Source organism: Haemaphysalis longicornis, unplaced genomic scaffold, assembly GCF_048455015.1.
Source record: "Haemaphysalis longicornis isolate Haplotype H1 unplaced genomic scaffold, Haemaphysalis longicornis Haplotype H1 scaffold_5, whole genome shotgun sequence".
NCBI lineage: Eukaryota > Metazoa > Arthropoda > Arachnida > Ixodida > Ixodidae > Haemaphysalis > Haemaphysalis longicornis.
In genome coordinates this window covers 41,932,814-41,947,286 of record NW_027526385.1, presented here as the reverse complement: position 1 = coordinate 41,947,286, position 14,473 = coordinate 41,932,814, and the positions used below count along the sequence as shown (strand labels likewise).

Sequence of the window (14,473 nt, the reverse complement as noted above, 5' to 3'; positions counted from 1 at the left end):
TAAAGGGTGCTTCACAGCAAAAGAGGGTGTGCTGCGGGGAAGCGAGACAGTAGCAATATGTATGTATGTATGTATTTAGTGTACTAAAGAAAGAAGGGAAGGTCCACCAACACGCGTAAATCGTCTCGCCTAGGGGCAGACACCGGAACACCTGCTGGTGTAGGGGAGGTGGGATAGGGAGGAAACAGTACATAGGAATAGGGGGATAGGGTAGAGGGCTTACATAAATACCGAAGCGTCGAAATTATGCGCGGTCAGTATGGCCACAGATACGCGCTAACCACAGAATCATCTGTTGAAAGCGAAATAATTCAAGTAAAGCTTCGTAAATCTGTAATCAGCAGCAACCATACTACAAACGAACCACCGTTATCGTTCGTGCATTTTCTGCTATCTTAATGTTGAAAAAAGCCTAGAGCATTGGTATTTGCTAAAAGCTGGGATACTGTAGGCACATCGAAAAAAAATGAGAAAAATTTATGTGCGGGAAGATAGCAGCACATTGTCGGATTACTGATAAATGTTTATGTTTATAAAGAGCTATTGACGGAAGGCGCCACCACGGCACTCCTAGTCCCGTCTTCGCCAGAACCCGTGATTACGGCGAACCGGGGGAGCTCTTCGTGAACCTTTCATTTTTATTCTACGTCAAATCCACCTCCTCTAGATTGAGTGCACTGAAGAAAAACATTGGAATACATAACAAATCTTCAGTCGCGTGGTTCCTTAATGGTTTGATTCCAAACCACAGTCATGCTACGGGCTTTTCGCGGCGAAATATGAGTGCTGGGAAAACAAACAGGAACGAAAATTTTAGGATTTATACAGAATTGATACATCGTTGCATCGCAGTAACATACACGCCAATTTTAGTGGTGGAGAATTAATTAATCCCGTGTGATTACGCAACCGGGCAGGCTCAGCACTTTCCCTTCTTATGTCACAAAAATCCGCCTGATCAAACTGTGCGGCTCTAGTAAGGGCAGTCGAAATTTAAGGAGATTATGGAACTGCGGGGTGAACTATTTGTGTTTAAAACCTGCATGTGTGGCCGTTTTCTTAATATCGCGCTATGTATGTACTTGGCCCTGGAAGCCGACGTGTTTTCCGACCGGTTGTTGCAGGCTTTTTTGAGCGCCAACCCTTTTTGTATTTAGTCTACAGGGAACGTTTCTGCGCTCATTTTTATCTCGCCTCCGTTAACATAGCGGCCTTCCTTTTGTTTACAGATCTCAACCACACCAATACCGAAAGCAGTCGAGTCCAAGACCCCCGCGAAAAGCCTTTCTGTTCCGGGGAGCAACTACAAGCAAGTCCACGGCAACGTCGACAGTGACGGCAGCTCCGACAAGGACGAAGCCATTGACTGGAACTATCCCGCTCTGCCCGAACCCAAGCTGTTCCGCAAAAACAGTCGCTCCGCCGGCAGCGCCAACGGAAGCGGAAACGACGAAAAGCCCCGAGTAGTTGGCGTGCATCGCTTCGTCGACTCCTCCACCGCAAGGCGGCGCAGCAAATCGGAGGACCGGCGCAAACTTCACCAGCAGGAGTCCACGCACGAAATCATCAGCAACGGCATCCTCCAGGACCGCTCGGCCGAACGCCTGTCGTCGTCAGCGGGCTTCCGCGCCAACCTGTCGGAGTCCCTTCTGTCACGAAGCAAAGACCCCACAATTCCCGCCAAGCTCTCGGCTTCTTCGTCGACCTTGGACAAGCGGAGTTCAAGGTTGTCGGTGATGGCAATGCCCAAAAATGGTGCCGTCAAGACCAGCTCGGACAGCTCCCTTCCCCCTAAAAACCCTAACCCACCCAAGAACATCAAGCTGGGTGCGACTTCTAGCTTCGCGAAGAACTCCCGCCTCTCCACACTTTCGGCACCCAGACGCAGTGGCTCAGAAGAGCTTCTGAAGCACCACGAGGGTTCTTCAGTCGACGACACTCCTTTTTCTGCCGGCATCGCGGCGTACAAGGCAAACTTCATCCTGAGAGGCCACGGTAACTGCGGCCTCTACTCGGGCGCGAACGAGACGTCGGGGAAAGTTACCGCAAGTGACGTCACGAAAATTTCCTCCACGTCACCGCCGACAACGTGCTCCGCGAAGGACACCGTGAGCACAGAGGTGCATCGCGAGATCGCGGACGCCGTGAGACAGATAGGTGGCTGGTTGTAGCAACGGCTTGACTTTCTCTCGCGAGTGCAGCTTCCCTTGTTCGCGGTAGCTCCTTGTCATCATTCGTGTGCTCAGAGATCCTTTGGAGGTCGCTTGTGTATGGTTCTAGTGCACTCTGTGATCCCCTGGCTAAGGCAGCGTCGGAGGGGCATGAGCGGTGTTGCTGTCTGAGTGCTCAGTCCGGGCATTCAAAGAGCTGGACGACAAACGACTGCCGTACAGTGCTCCGTGTCGCCTAGATGCTTGAAAGACGGAGAAGGGTGTGAAGTGCTCACTTTTTATGGAACGCTCATGTCACGCAATGGAGGCTCTGCAGTTACAGTGTAACCAGTCCCAAAGCTTGCATTTTTGCACCAACACTCGTATCAACTGGTAAACTAATGACCACAACAAAACTATGAAATTGAAGGAGAATGAAAACACATTACCGTGGCACTCGAACAGTTACTCGGTTTACTGCACGAAGCAGGAGCTGTCGTCTGCAAAGAACGTGTTGTCTTTTGTGCTTTTGTTGTGTAGGAAAGCTTACACAAAAACGTCAGACCAATCGGGCGTTACCACTGGGCGAACCTCGTACCCCCAGAAAACGAACAGAGCGAACGTGCATATCGCTTGTGGCCTCGGAGTTGGAGAGGGAGGGGTGCTCACGTTACAATTGCCCGCTCTCCTAACCCTTCGCTGATAGTAGTCACGGTAAAGGCCGCGGTAAAGGCTCGGTCGATGGACTGAGCGCGCCCTGGGAATCACGTGATTATGTTGCCTTACCACCACTACAGTTTGTTAAGAGGCGAGGGAAATGTTGGCTTCGGTTCTCTAACTGTTAGCGCTTGCCGGGGAAGAAGGCCTTTGGGTGGAAGATGGGCTGACGGATACTCGGCAGCTAGCAACGGCTGCTCGCTAGGTATGCATGCTTGCGTCAGAGGACGTCGTCGAAGTGTGGGCACCCATGGTCTTGCAGTGGGCGTCATGGCGGCGGAATACTGAATCGTGACCCTGAGGTACGCGTAAAAAAAAAAAGATGGAAGCCATTACAAAAGCAGGATCCTTTCAGTTCAAATACGTCGAATGAATAACTACGCAATATTATGAAGATGGAGCATCTACTAACACAGCCTATTACCATCACGTTGAATTATCGGCCGAACATTTATAATGCTCTGTTAATTGTTTGCAAATTAGGTCCCTGCAGCCCCAAGCTGTTACACCTGTAAAATCATAAATTCCACTTGTCTTCCTGCTCCCGGCTACCTTCCGGGAAAGGAATTTCGCTATGCTAAAAAACTTCTCGCGACCATATTTTAGAAAACGAAAGAAGATGATTAAACTCTTCGTGTGGATAGCGGTTCAGCGGTTGAAAAGAAAAAAACCTTTCTGAGTACCAAATTTCCGCTTGTCGAACTTGCTTGAGCGGGTTATAAAATGTCTCTGTTTTACCTGCACTTGCGGCCATTGGTGACGCAGTGTCACGGGCACCAAAAAATGGCTAGCCCGGCCCACCTACACAGCCAAGCGCAATTATACGCCTCGGCAGCATGTCCGCCCCATTCTGCTGTACACGAATTTGCTCTATCGAGACTCCATTTAAGAAAAATTAACAGCAAAAGGCCAGCGATCAATGAGCATCCCTGCACAGATGACAGGACACAACGGCCTTAGAGTGCGCGACCCACACCGGTGAAAGTTGATTGCGTTGTATATAATTCACAGCACATGATCTTGTTCTTACTGCTGTACTCGTCCGCACCGTATGCTTATAATTTATGCAAATTGTAGTTCTGTTTCTTACTTTCCCCGACAGGTCACCTTTTTAATGGCTCATTGCATAATCGCTGTCTCGTCACGTTCACTCGATGCTTCTCGCTCGTGTTTTACTCTATCTGAGACGTGTGTCAGAACGTGATCTGTTAGACAGGTGTTGGATAAATGACGCGCGGGATTTTCATATCGTGATGGAGAGTGCGAGCGAATTTTAATATCTAAAATGTCTTGACTGGGAGAGTGTCTTGATAGAGTGGCGCGCGCCTGATTTCTCTTGTGATTGTATTATGTTAATTTCCCAAACTCACGTCGAACGCCCATTAAGCGCACCCAGCTTACTTCGTTGCTCATGACATCGAAAAGAATAGCATCTTTGGTGTAATAATGAACCTAAACGTTTAAGGCTTGAGAAAGGTGGAAATGTGCTGTGTCGATCGTCTCTACAATTTAAGTACAATGGTTGTGTGCTGATGACTATACCATGCTCTTTTTGAGAATAAAGTCAACGAATCATCACACCCGTGTCTGCTTATTTCGTCTGGTGTACTATCATTTTCGCGAATGAAAGTTGGCATTTACTAATTTTGACTCTTCTCATGAACGCTTCCGGAAATCTGTATAAACTCCATTTCTGCCTGAAAATTCACCAGAAAACATTTATGGTCACTTAGCAGGGCCCAAGCCCGAAATTACGAATTTCGAGTAAGGTGTGAGGCCTGAAAAAGACAGGGATGCATAGGATGTGTTGGTCAATATTTTAATAAATGCGGGCAATTTTCAGCTGGGTGGAGTAGTTAGTTGTCGAAGTTGGCCTTCACGACATGAAAATGGTGTTGTAATGTGTGGAGACGCCCATGTTTTATGGTGCCAAATAAAATGCTCGGTCAGTTGTTGCGTACGGTATACCTATGGTCGACAGTGAATGCTTCTATAAATGACTTCCGTTACGAGGCTCACGCTGTCTAAAAATACTGGCTATGAATATCTGGGGAAATATCCCCATGGGTACGCACAGTTTTCTGTGAGGGGTGAAAACCGTCACCATTGTCATGCTCACGCAATGCCTAGAAAGCTTATTCGTATACGAGAACAGCACGCAGCACCCTGCGTGTTTCCACTGACGTACGCTGTGCCATTGTGGGAAATTCTTGCCTTTTTAATCACCAAATGCTCCGGTGTTAATGTCGTTGAGATTACGACAACTCCTCATGTTGAACTTGATACAAAAGATAGAGTACCGTGACCTACATCCTATTTTGGTAACACAGCTCGCGACCAAGAGCGTCAAGCCAACCGCTTCTACCAGATCTCGAGGGAGTTGCCGAAAAAGAGCCCCACTTCTAGGCGTGTCCCACTTGCAGCAGCCCTCACTGGCATGTTGCTCAACTACAAGTGCTCAAGCTTTACATGGCGTACCACCACCACGCCCTCAATTTCGAGCTTACGCTGGCATGGGTGACCCCAGGGCCAGTGCAAAACCAGTGGTCAAAGCTATAGCCCGAGATAAGAGGCTGTTTTCGTGTTCAGTCCAACTGGACCTGCGTTCCACACTGCCTCTCAAAAAGAAATAAGAGCGACTCACGACCCCCTTCATGATTCATTTGCTTCCACTACTTCCACTTAACAAACGAGACAAGTGAAAGCTAGAAAGAAAAAAAGGATCAACAAAAAAAGCTACAAATGCTAAAGGCAGAAAATAAGGTGGATGGACCAGAGCAAAAAGCCACTAGAAGCTCCACAGGAGAAAAATATGAAAGAGGGGGAAGTGTGTCACTACCTCCCCGACGACACATCGACCCTCCTTCCAGAGCGGGGTTCAGCTAGTTCAGCGAAATGCACGCCTGTCTGTGCGCGTTCGTGAATACCCAAAAGCACGTGACTAGGGCTCGATCACGTCCGCGGGGCCGTCACGTGACTACATCGACTGCTGGGGCCGGCAGAAAAGAGCTCCACCCAGTAGCGCTGGGACATCAGCGCGCGTCATCGATTCCCTTCTTTCGCGCTTAAAAACGAACGAGCGCCTCGCGGTGGTGAAGTGTTTCGTGGAGCTCACGGCTCCGGCGCGAGCCAGAACACTCTGTCGGAACGCGGCGAGGGCTCGCTTTGTTCGTCTGCTAGTTCCGCCGTCTACGCTGGAAGTCATGTGCGGGGCTCATGAAGACTGCGTTCATCGCCGATTCTGCAGCATTCAAACGCAAACTTTGAAGCCCACTAACCCGCAAAGTTCACACCACAAGTGTTGAGTGTGGACCTTTTGAATGCGGGATTGTGATTCGTGCACGCGATTTGTTCGTCTGCTACCTTCGTCGTCGTGTGGTCGGGCGCAGGCCGTGTGCTCGTCGGGCACGCTCTGTCACAACGATGGATCGACGTGCCGTCTGTTTGCGACGAAGCTGCTGCCTCTAAGCCACGCTACATCGTCGGTCTTCACTGCAAATCTTCGCAGGACCGACCCTTGTGGTGTGACACAGTCATTCTTTTTGCTCTTGTCCCTCGTCATTGGGGATGACAGCAGTTAGATAAACAAAGTCGCGCTGCCGCCGTGACTGCGCAATTTTTCACTTCGTCCACATGCGTCGTCTGCAACTTCTGCACTCAGCGTCGTCTGCAAGCAGCAACATATTATACATTCGCTTCAGGAAGAGCGCAGCGTAGCACTAAGAACTACCGTAGAACTCTTCAAGACAGGAGGATGGTGTGACACGCCAACGGTCTCGGTCTATTAACTGCTTTGGTAGCCACTGTGATGACTCAGCTTTTACTTCGAACTCCATTAAGACTACGGCCTCGCACACGCCGTATTCACAGAAAACGATATCCATCAAGTGTTGGCTATTCAGAAAGGAGCATCTGCGCCAGTGACTTACAGCCTTGTGCATCCGTGCATCTTGTACATCTGGAACGGGTACCAATATTTAGCCACCGAACGGAAGGCAACGATTGACTTCGTCTAAACGTGAGACACTTGCGCCATGATTCTCTACCGGTGAACGTGTTTGTGGGAAAAAAGTCTAGCGAGTACAAACAGCTCTGGTGGTTCAACGAGACATTTTCAAGAACTGAGACGACGTCATGGCGAACCGGAAGGTATCTTCGTCGGACAGTAGCGACGAAGCCAAAGTTCAGCGACTCCTGGTAAGAGCATCCCTTGATTGAGCGTTTAGGAGCGCCAGGCCAGGATGCTAGGAGAACAAATTGCATTAATAATGAGCTGCCCGTGGGCGAGCCATTGTCTTTGGTGGGGTAACTACCGGTAGTATCCAGGATCAGCTGATGATTGTCATCAAACAGGAGGAGGCTTATTTATGTCGCTTGGCAGATTTCATGGGTAGTTCTGCTTGCTATCTTTAAAGCTGCAAATATAGATAGCACCCACGGTGGTCTGTCGGCCTTCTTTCTAGAACCACGTCGTGCGCCCTCCCATAATACGTCTGATGCCCATTAACTACACGCACAAGAAGCTCGCGTTAGACCTTATCAGTGCCACTTATAGGTATCAATCACAGGCGTGGTCGTCAGGGGTCTACAAAATAAATGATGCAGATGCAGCCGAATGTTTTCAGCTAGATGTCAATGCATACAGGTAACTTGAAACTCAGTATATCACTGAAACGCGAAAGAGGGATGGAAAAGAGTTGTCCTGTCCACTTTCGTTGAGCATGTCGCCCTTTCTATTTGTGCATGTGGGCTGAGTGCTTTACTTTTTGGAAAAATACCCAAACCGTCGGCAACAAGTTTGATTCCGCATTCACCTATGCTTTAAAAATATGGAGAGGGCAGCCCCTGCGATACCGAATAAAATTTGCTTTTGAGAAACGAACTCGTATGTGCCCACCACCGCGTACTTTTAAGAAACACCGAGAAACCGCAAAACATTTATTGTCCTATTTTGTGAAGACTGGTGGCCAGCAGAACAAGATGCATTCCGTGAAGTTCGCGAACCAAACACGTTTTTTCTAATTCGCCATTGAGCAGGCCTTCTACATAATTAGCTGAATTAAACTCGCACAGAGTAGAGTTTTATTTCGCGGACATCATGTGGTTGTCTATTTCTCTCCCGTTGAAGAGCATGTATTGACACCAGGCAGTTATTCCACAGTATTTACAACTTCACAGTGAGCTGCGTAATTATATAAATCAGATGAAACTCTGCGCAATGTTAGAGTCGGCGTGCCGGCCAATTGTCATATAATTTAACTCTGGATGGTTTCGTAAAAAAAGAGTTACAGCAGCTTTCTCTAACCATGCTCCCTCCTTATACGTCCATGTGTTGACGGCAGCCGGGCATTGTGTAACGTCTCCACTTCACTGAGAACTAATTACAAGTCAATGAAACTCAGTGCAATGATGCAGACGTGCTTGCGGCCAATTTTAGCATGCTGTTTTTTTTTTTTCAAGATGCCTACATTTGATTGAGAGATACACCGAAATCACCAGAAAGCTAGCTTTTCCGCCGGAATAATTTTGTCGACGCGAATTTTTTCTACACACCCTGTCGGCGCAGTCAGTTTTGGTCAGAACCAAGCCTAAAACAGCTGTACTGAAAAAATGAATCTCCGTGATTTATGAAGTGGAATTTTCTATCAATGTGCACTAGCTAACCCAGAAGCGTGTTCTCTCGCGTCAGCTCTGTCCTACACACACATTGGGACTTGCTTTGGATGAAATTGTAGCGGGAGTAATTTTGGGACTTAATATGCACTATCGCTGTCTCTCTATATCTGAACGATGTAGTCGCTTACAACAGTGTTAGAACTGTAGAGAAAAAGTCCCGAAGAAAACGACGCATCAGCAATCAACCGGAGTACTTGAGGACTCGCAAAAATTCCTCCGTGCACTTAAAAGTGCTTACGTTCTGTGAAGAAGAAAGCCTGGAAATGCTGATTGCCAATTTCTTTGCTGCAAAATCGCATTTGCATTGTTTTCTTTGCTTTCTTTTCTCTTTATGCGCGAATTATTTCCATAAGTTTATTATTCCCTGCTGCACCATGTTTCTGTCTCTTTCTTCGCTTCCTATTCTGCGTATTACGGCCCGATTTACGTCAGCAAGAAGTCTGCCACACGGCACAGCTTCCCTATAATGAATAATCAGGTTGTTGCGTGGTTGGTGCCCCTGTTGTACTCACGTGCCATCGCTGTCGCACGGTACGCCTTATTCTACAACTTTTCAATTTAGAATTAATAGCTTTGTGAATTTTGAGAAGCGGGCACATTGCCCCTAGAAGCTTCAGATTCCTGTCGGATCCCCCAAGTGTGTTTGTGCCACGAAGAAAGAGACAACAACGACAACCTTTGTTCAGCGCTAGCAACGCGTGGAGATAAAACAGTTGGTAGAGCCTCGGGCTGCTACTGTGTAGACCCTGGTTCGAATCCAATCTAATTGAAAACAACACCACATTTTTGCAGAATGGGGCACTTATGGCTTATGCCTTAAAAATGCGCCACTGAAACTCGCACGCCGACATTGCAATTTTGCAGTAAACAAGCAGCAGAAGAGAATATACATTAGAAATTTTGCGCCCATCAACGTATAAATCATACGCGCATCGTTTATGCAGGCCCACGTACCTTATACGCACACAAGCTCAGAGGAGTTTACTTGCACACCAGTACAAGCATCCTCGCGTACACTGGGAGTGCTGATTTCTCGTTCCGTCCCAGTGCACTAGCGAGTTCGATGTGTGAAGTAAGAGCTTTCAGAGTGAGAGGAGCTTTCATTCCACAGAATGTAAGGAAGAGGCGGGCAAAGTGAAAGGACACTGACTGGAGGCCGCCCATCGTTCCAGTGAGCCATTACTTCATCCTCTTTCTTTCCTACTTTAACACCTTTTCCTGAAGCGCTATCGCAAAAGTCTGCATACCGCGAATAATTAGTAGGGAATAATCAAGGTGCTCGCCTATTAGGATGCCGCTGACAGGAGCGTATATCAAAGGACACAGTGACCAGGAAAAATGTGGGTGGCTGGTAGAAACGCAAACGCTAGCAGAAACTAACCGGGATAAAGTACTGGGGCGCTTTAGCTGTGTCTTCTAATGATGCTTCCTGAAGGCTCGATTTCTAACCATTTGAAAATCACAGCACTTTCTCCTTCTCCTTTCCTCCTTACTCCTCATATTTCCCCTCTCCAAGCCTACTCGGCCCCCCACTACCCTATTCTCCTAAACTCTACGCCCCTCTTCCACTGTATTTTTACCAACCTGTTCTTCTCTGCCACCCCCTCGACTTGATGTCCTTATCCCTTTCCCTGCCTCACCCTTCTCCCCCTCCCCCCCCCCCCAATAACTCGTTCATTTCTAATCGGTCAGTAACCCGTAAATAAGCAGGCTTACGAACACTGTTAAAAAATTTGTACAAGTGCGGCACGCACACACACAGCTGGCTGGCGCCGCATCTTTTCAAAGTGCTACGAGTTGTGCCGCGCCTCCGCCAGATGGCGCCACGGGTCCCGCGAGCTAGAGAAGACGCAGTGAAACATCCCCCTCGCGAGGGGCCCGATCAAATGCAGAGCATTTCCGGGGGCGCACGACGTTAAGTAGTTTGCGTTACGTTAATGTTGTTGCACTTGTGGCAACTGCTGACGAGAGAGCGCTCGTCAGCAGTAATTTGAATGAGTCAACGATATAAGGCGCGTTCGTAGCGTCCCATTCTGTGTCGGCTTTGTGGCGCAGTGGGTAGAGCACCATATACATTGCGTTCCGCCCGCAGGGTCGAGGGATCGAAGCCGGGCGCCGGATAGTATTTTTTTATATAGTAGGGACAACGACGGTGCGGACTACGGACGTCAACGCGGGTGACATCGTGAGTTACTGAAATGCTCTGCATTTAAAATTCCGTTAATTTACGGGAACTGTCTAGGGTAACCTTGTTGCCACTACGTATGTTCCGCACTACCAAATTACGCAACACGTTCTTTAGCATTAGCTGACCGGAAGTGTTGCGTGGGTCAAAGTTATGGAAGAACTTCCAAAATAACTGGACTCAGAAAATGTTCCGTACGAATCGGCAGCGGCAAAACTCCCTTGTAGCTAAGATACGGAATACGTTCCATATTCGTAGCGAGAAGAGAACGTTTTATACAACGTAACTGCAGGAAATTTCCCGCATAGGTGTTTTACGGAACAAACTCGGCACTAGCTCAGTAGAGAGCATGTTCTGTGCAACTAGACTACAGGAAATATACCGCACGACGTAATTACGGCGGAACCCTTGCTATTTTTTCTAGTTACAGAAATTGCAATGTCTTTTTATGGGACATGTTTTTATGAGAAGGTCTTTTTATGAGACATTCCTGGCTGATTCGAGTGACAGACAGGCAGACAGACAGACATACAGACAGACAATTCGACATTTTCGGGATTAAGTAGCTCAAGAAGACTAACGACTTTAAAACTATCATTATAGAAAGCTTTCCCCCGCAGCGCTCCCCAGCTTCTATCAATTGCATCCTTCAGAAAGTTAAAACTACGATTAAGCATCCCCGCCTAGTCCTTCTCGGTGACTTTAACGCCCATCATACTGCATGGAGTTATCTTAAAACCGGTAAAAAAGGAGCGCAAATTCACGACGCTGCCCAACAAGCTCACCTCACACTCTGAATCGACCCCTCATACGCCACCCGCATCGGCAACAGCGTGGCACAAGATTCCGCCCCCTGCCTCGCATACACTCACAACATATCACGAGGCACTTGGACATGCCTCGACGAAACATTAGGCAGTGATCATCATATAATTGAATTCACCATCAGTCACACTCGCATTCCTCAAAAAATCGTTCATGCTGAACTTATAGATTGGAAATTTTTTCGTCACTACCGTCCCCCCACCTCAATAGGAGACATTAAAACATGGACTGAAGATATCCTCAAAATTGCTCAAGCCCACACCCGCACTCTATCTATAACAGAGCATCACCCTTCGGTGGATATGCGTCTCCAACATCTGTGGGAGGCCTGCCGAGGGCTTATCCGCCGCTTAAATTGCCAGAAACACAACAAAAAACTCAAAACACGCATTGCCCACATCCTACAACAGGCAGCCGACTATACTCGCACCTTACAGAAACAAAACTGGACTCAATTCTTCAAGGGACTCTCTGCACTAAGCCCACATGGGACATCCTCCGCTCCATGCTAGGTACTAAACCCACCAAACCAGACACCGTTCACACCATTCGTAGCCTAATCCACAATCAGCACTTCAATGAATCTAAGCTCAATGCACAACTCCCGCAGTACGCATACCACGCAGCACAACCTCCAAAAGTTTCACCTCGCAGACACTCTCACTGAACTCGCCTTCGCCATCAGTAACCTCACTGGTAACACCGCACCAGGCAAAGGCCGAATAGAGAAGCTACTCCGTAACCTCAACCCCGATTGCACAGCCGCACTATTGCACAGTCGCATTATAGTCAAGCCGCACGGCTGGTTGACTATTTTAATCATTGCTGGACAACTATCTGCCATCTTAACGGAAACATGCCGAAATCACGCTCTTTCCTAACACCGGAAAATAGTCACCCGAGAAAATCTTCATCCCATATCTTGAACATCGTGTCTTGGAAAGTTATATGAGCACGCAGTTAATAATCGGCTCACAGCCTACCTCCGAGAACACAACTTACTACCCCATATCATGCTTAGCTTCCACGCACACCTATCCGCGCAAGACGTCCTGTTACAGCTAAAAGACGAATTCCTTACCTTACATCATTGAGCTCACCATCCAAACCAGCTATCCTAGCCCTGGACATTAAGGGAGCCTTTGACCATGTATCACATCCGGTTATACTCGAAGGTCTACAATAAACTAACTGCGGCACACGTATATACAATTACGTACAAAAATTTCTTACACAGTCAACCTCAACCTCGACCCCATCCCATCCATCTCCTTTCGTGCCCGACGGCGTGGTACACTCCAGGGGCCAGTCCCTTGCCCACGCCTCTTTAATCTCGCCATGCTACGACTTCCGCCCCTTCTACAACAAATTCCACACATACAACACGCACTTTATGCCGACCACCTCCCTCATTTCTACAATCCATCGCTTATAAGGAACGCTATTACAAATCACACACTTCAACAGACACATTGCTAATCGTCGACAAGGACTGAAAGAAAACGACCTCGTGCGCCGTATTCAAGCCATACTAATTAGCCGCATCAGATACGGAACTCGATATTCGGCTCTCAAAAATAGTGGAATCCAAAAACTTGACATAATCATCCAGCAAGCCTATAAATAAGCACTAGGGACTGTAGATCCATGGTGCTACTCTGCCAACATATGTGGACGGCTTGCTGCTCTACAGCCTGCCTGTTCTGCAACGGCTGTCGCCCACGTGTAACATGCAACTCAATGCGGCCAGGAATGTCTGCGTATCTGTGTCGGCCTCCCTAAGTGCTCATCGTTTGTTGGCACTGTCGCAAACGTTGGTTGCTTGCCGTTAGATATTCCTAGACTGCAGGAAACATTTCGAATATACTTGAGGCATACGCTGCACGCAAAACCGAAATTCTTGGCAGCTATTGTACAATGCAACAAAATTTCGAGCTTCGCAGAAACTATAAATAGTATAAATATCTTTGTACCTAAACGACGATAAATCATGCCATCTGATTTCCCGCCTTGGACTCTATCACCCCTATGCATAGAATAAACATATGTAGACTCACCTCAAAAAAAGGTTATGCCACAGATGTTTGCCCATATAAGTAGCCAATACTCTCATATGACCCACATTTTTACTGATGGCTCATCTAAGCCTGACTGCAGTTCTTCTGGACTCTTCATTTTGTCAACCGGCCAAGTACTCTCATAATGTCTTGAGCACCCAACGTCATCTACATCTGCTGAGCTTCATGCCATTAAAGAAGCACTTCGCTACACTCTTCGCCAGCAGCCAGCACATGGGGTTATCTTTACAGATTCGAAGACAGCGCTACAAACTCTTCGACGTGCCAGCTGCTACAACATTCATGAACCTATATCGCGTTATGTCTCCTACCTAGATCATCTATTCTGCGTCGCCGGGCACCGCATGGTACTGCAGTGGATCCCTGCACGCTGCGGCATCATAGGCAACGAAAAAGCAGATGAAGCTGCCAAGAGGGGATTACGACTGTGGAACGGGGGGAACACTTTTCTCGTGGAGCACGGTGCATAGAGACTAGCAAATGAGCTTGTTTTCAGGGAAAGAAGCACCTTCTGGCCAGAGTCGCCGACAAGCACTCATCCGAATGCTTCGCAAGATGCTTCGAGTCAAGCCCCGAGACATCCACTAGGTTGACGCCGCGAAATATGACACTAAAACAACCTTCGCGATTACAACTGTAGACCACCGAGGAGTTGACTTCCGCAACAGTAACTGGCAACCACTCCACAATTGCAGAAGAAATCGCAATACCCTCGCAGCCACTGCCTCTCAAGACATTATCACTATACTCCCAGATACGCAAGCTGCGTGTCGCCATTACGCCACCGGTAGCATTGCTCCCTTATCCCTCGGCATCCTACAGTCCAACCCTAACCCCCCTTA

General features: G+C 48.0%; 2 protein-coding genes across 2 annotated transcripts in view; both read left to right on the top strand.

Annotated features, from left to right (window-relative positions):
* The window catches only part of Mwh (multiple wing hairs), a 178,683-nt gene extending 174,236 nt beyond the window's left edge, over positions 1-4,447 (top strand). Inside the window, exon 13 of the mRNA XM_077670208.1 lies at positions 1,230-4,447. Coding sequence (XP_077526334.1) covers positions 1,230-2,171 — 942 coding nt within the window. The 3' untranslated portion in view covers positions 2,172-4,447. The remainder of the gene's footprint in view (positions 1-1,229) is intronic.
* Positions 4,448-6,004: 1,557 nt separating this feature from the next.
* The window catches only part of Kif19a (Kinesin family member 19A), a 173,802-nt gene continuing 165,333 nt past the window's right edge, over positions 6,005-14,473 (top strand). The window contains exon 1 of the mRNA XM_077670206.1: positions 6,005-7,064. Within this exon, the coding sequence (XP_077526332.1) occupies positions 7,002-7,064 (63 nt within the window). The 5' untranslated portion in view covers positions 6,005-7,001. The remainder of the gene's footprint in view (positions 7,065-14,473) is intronic.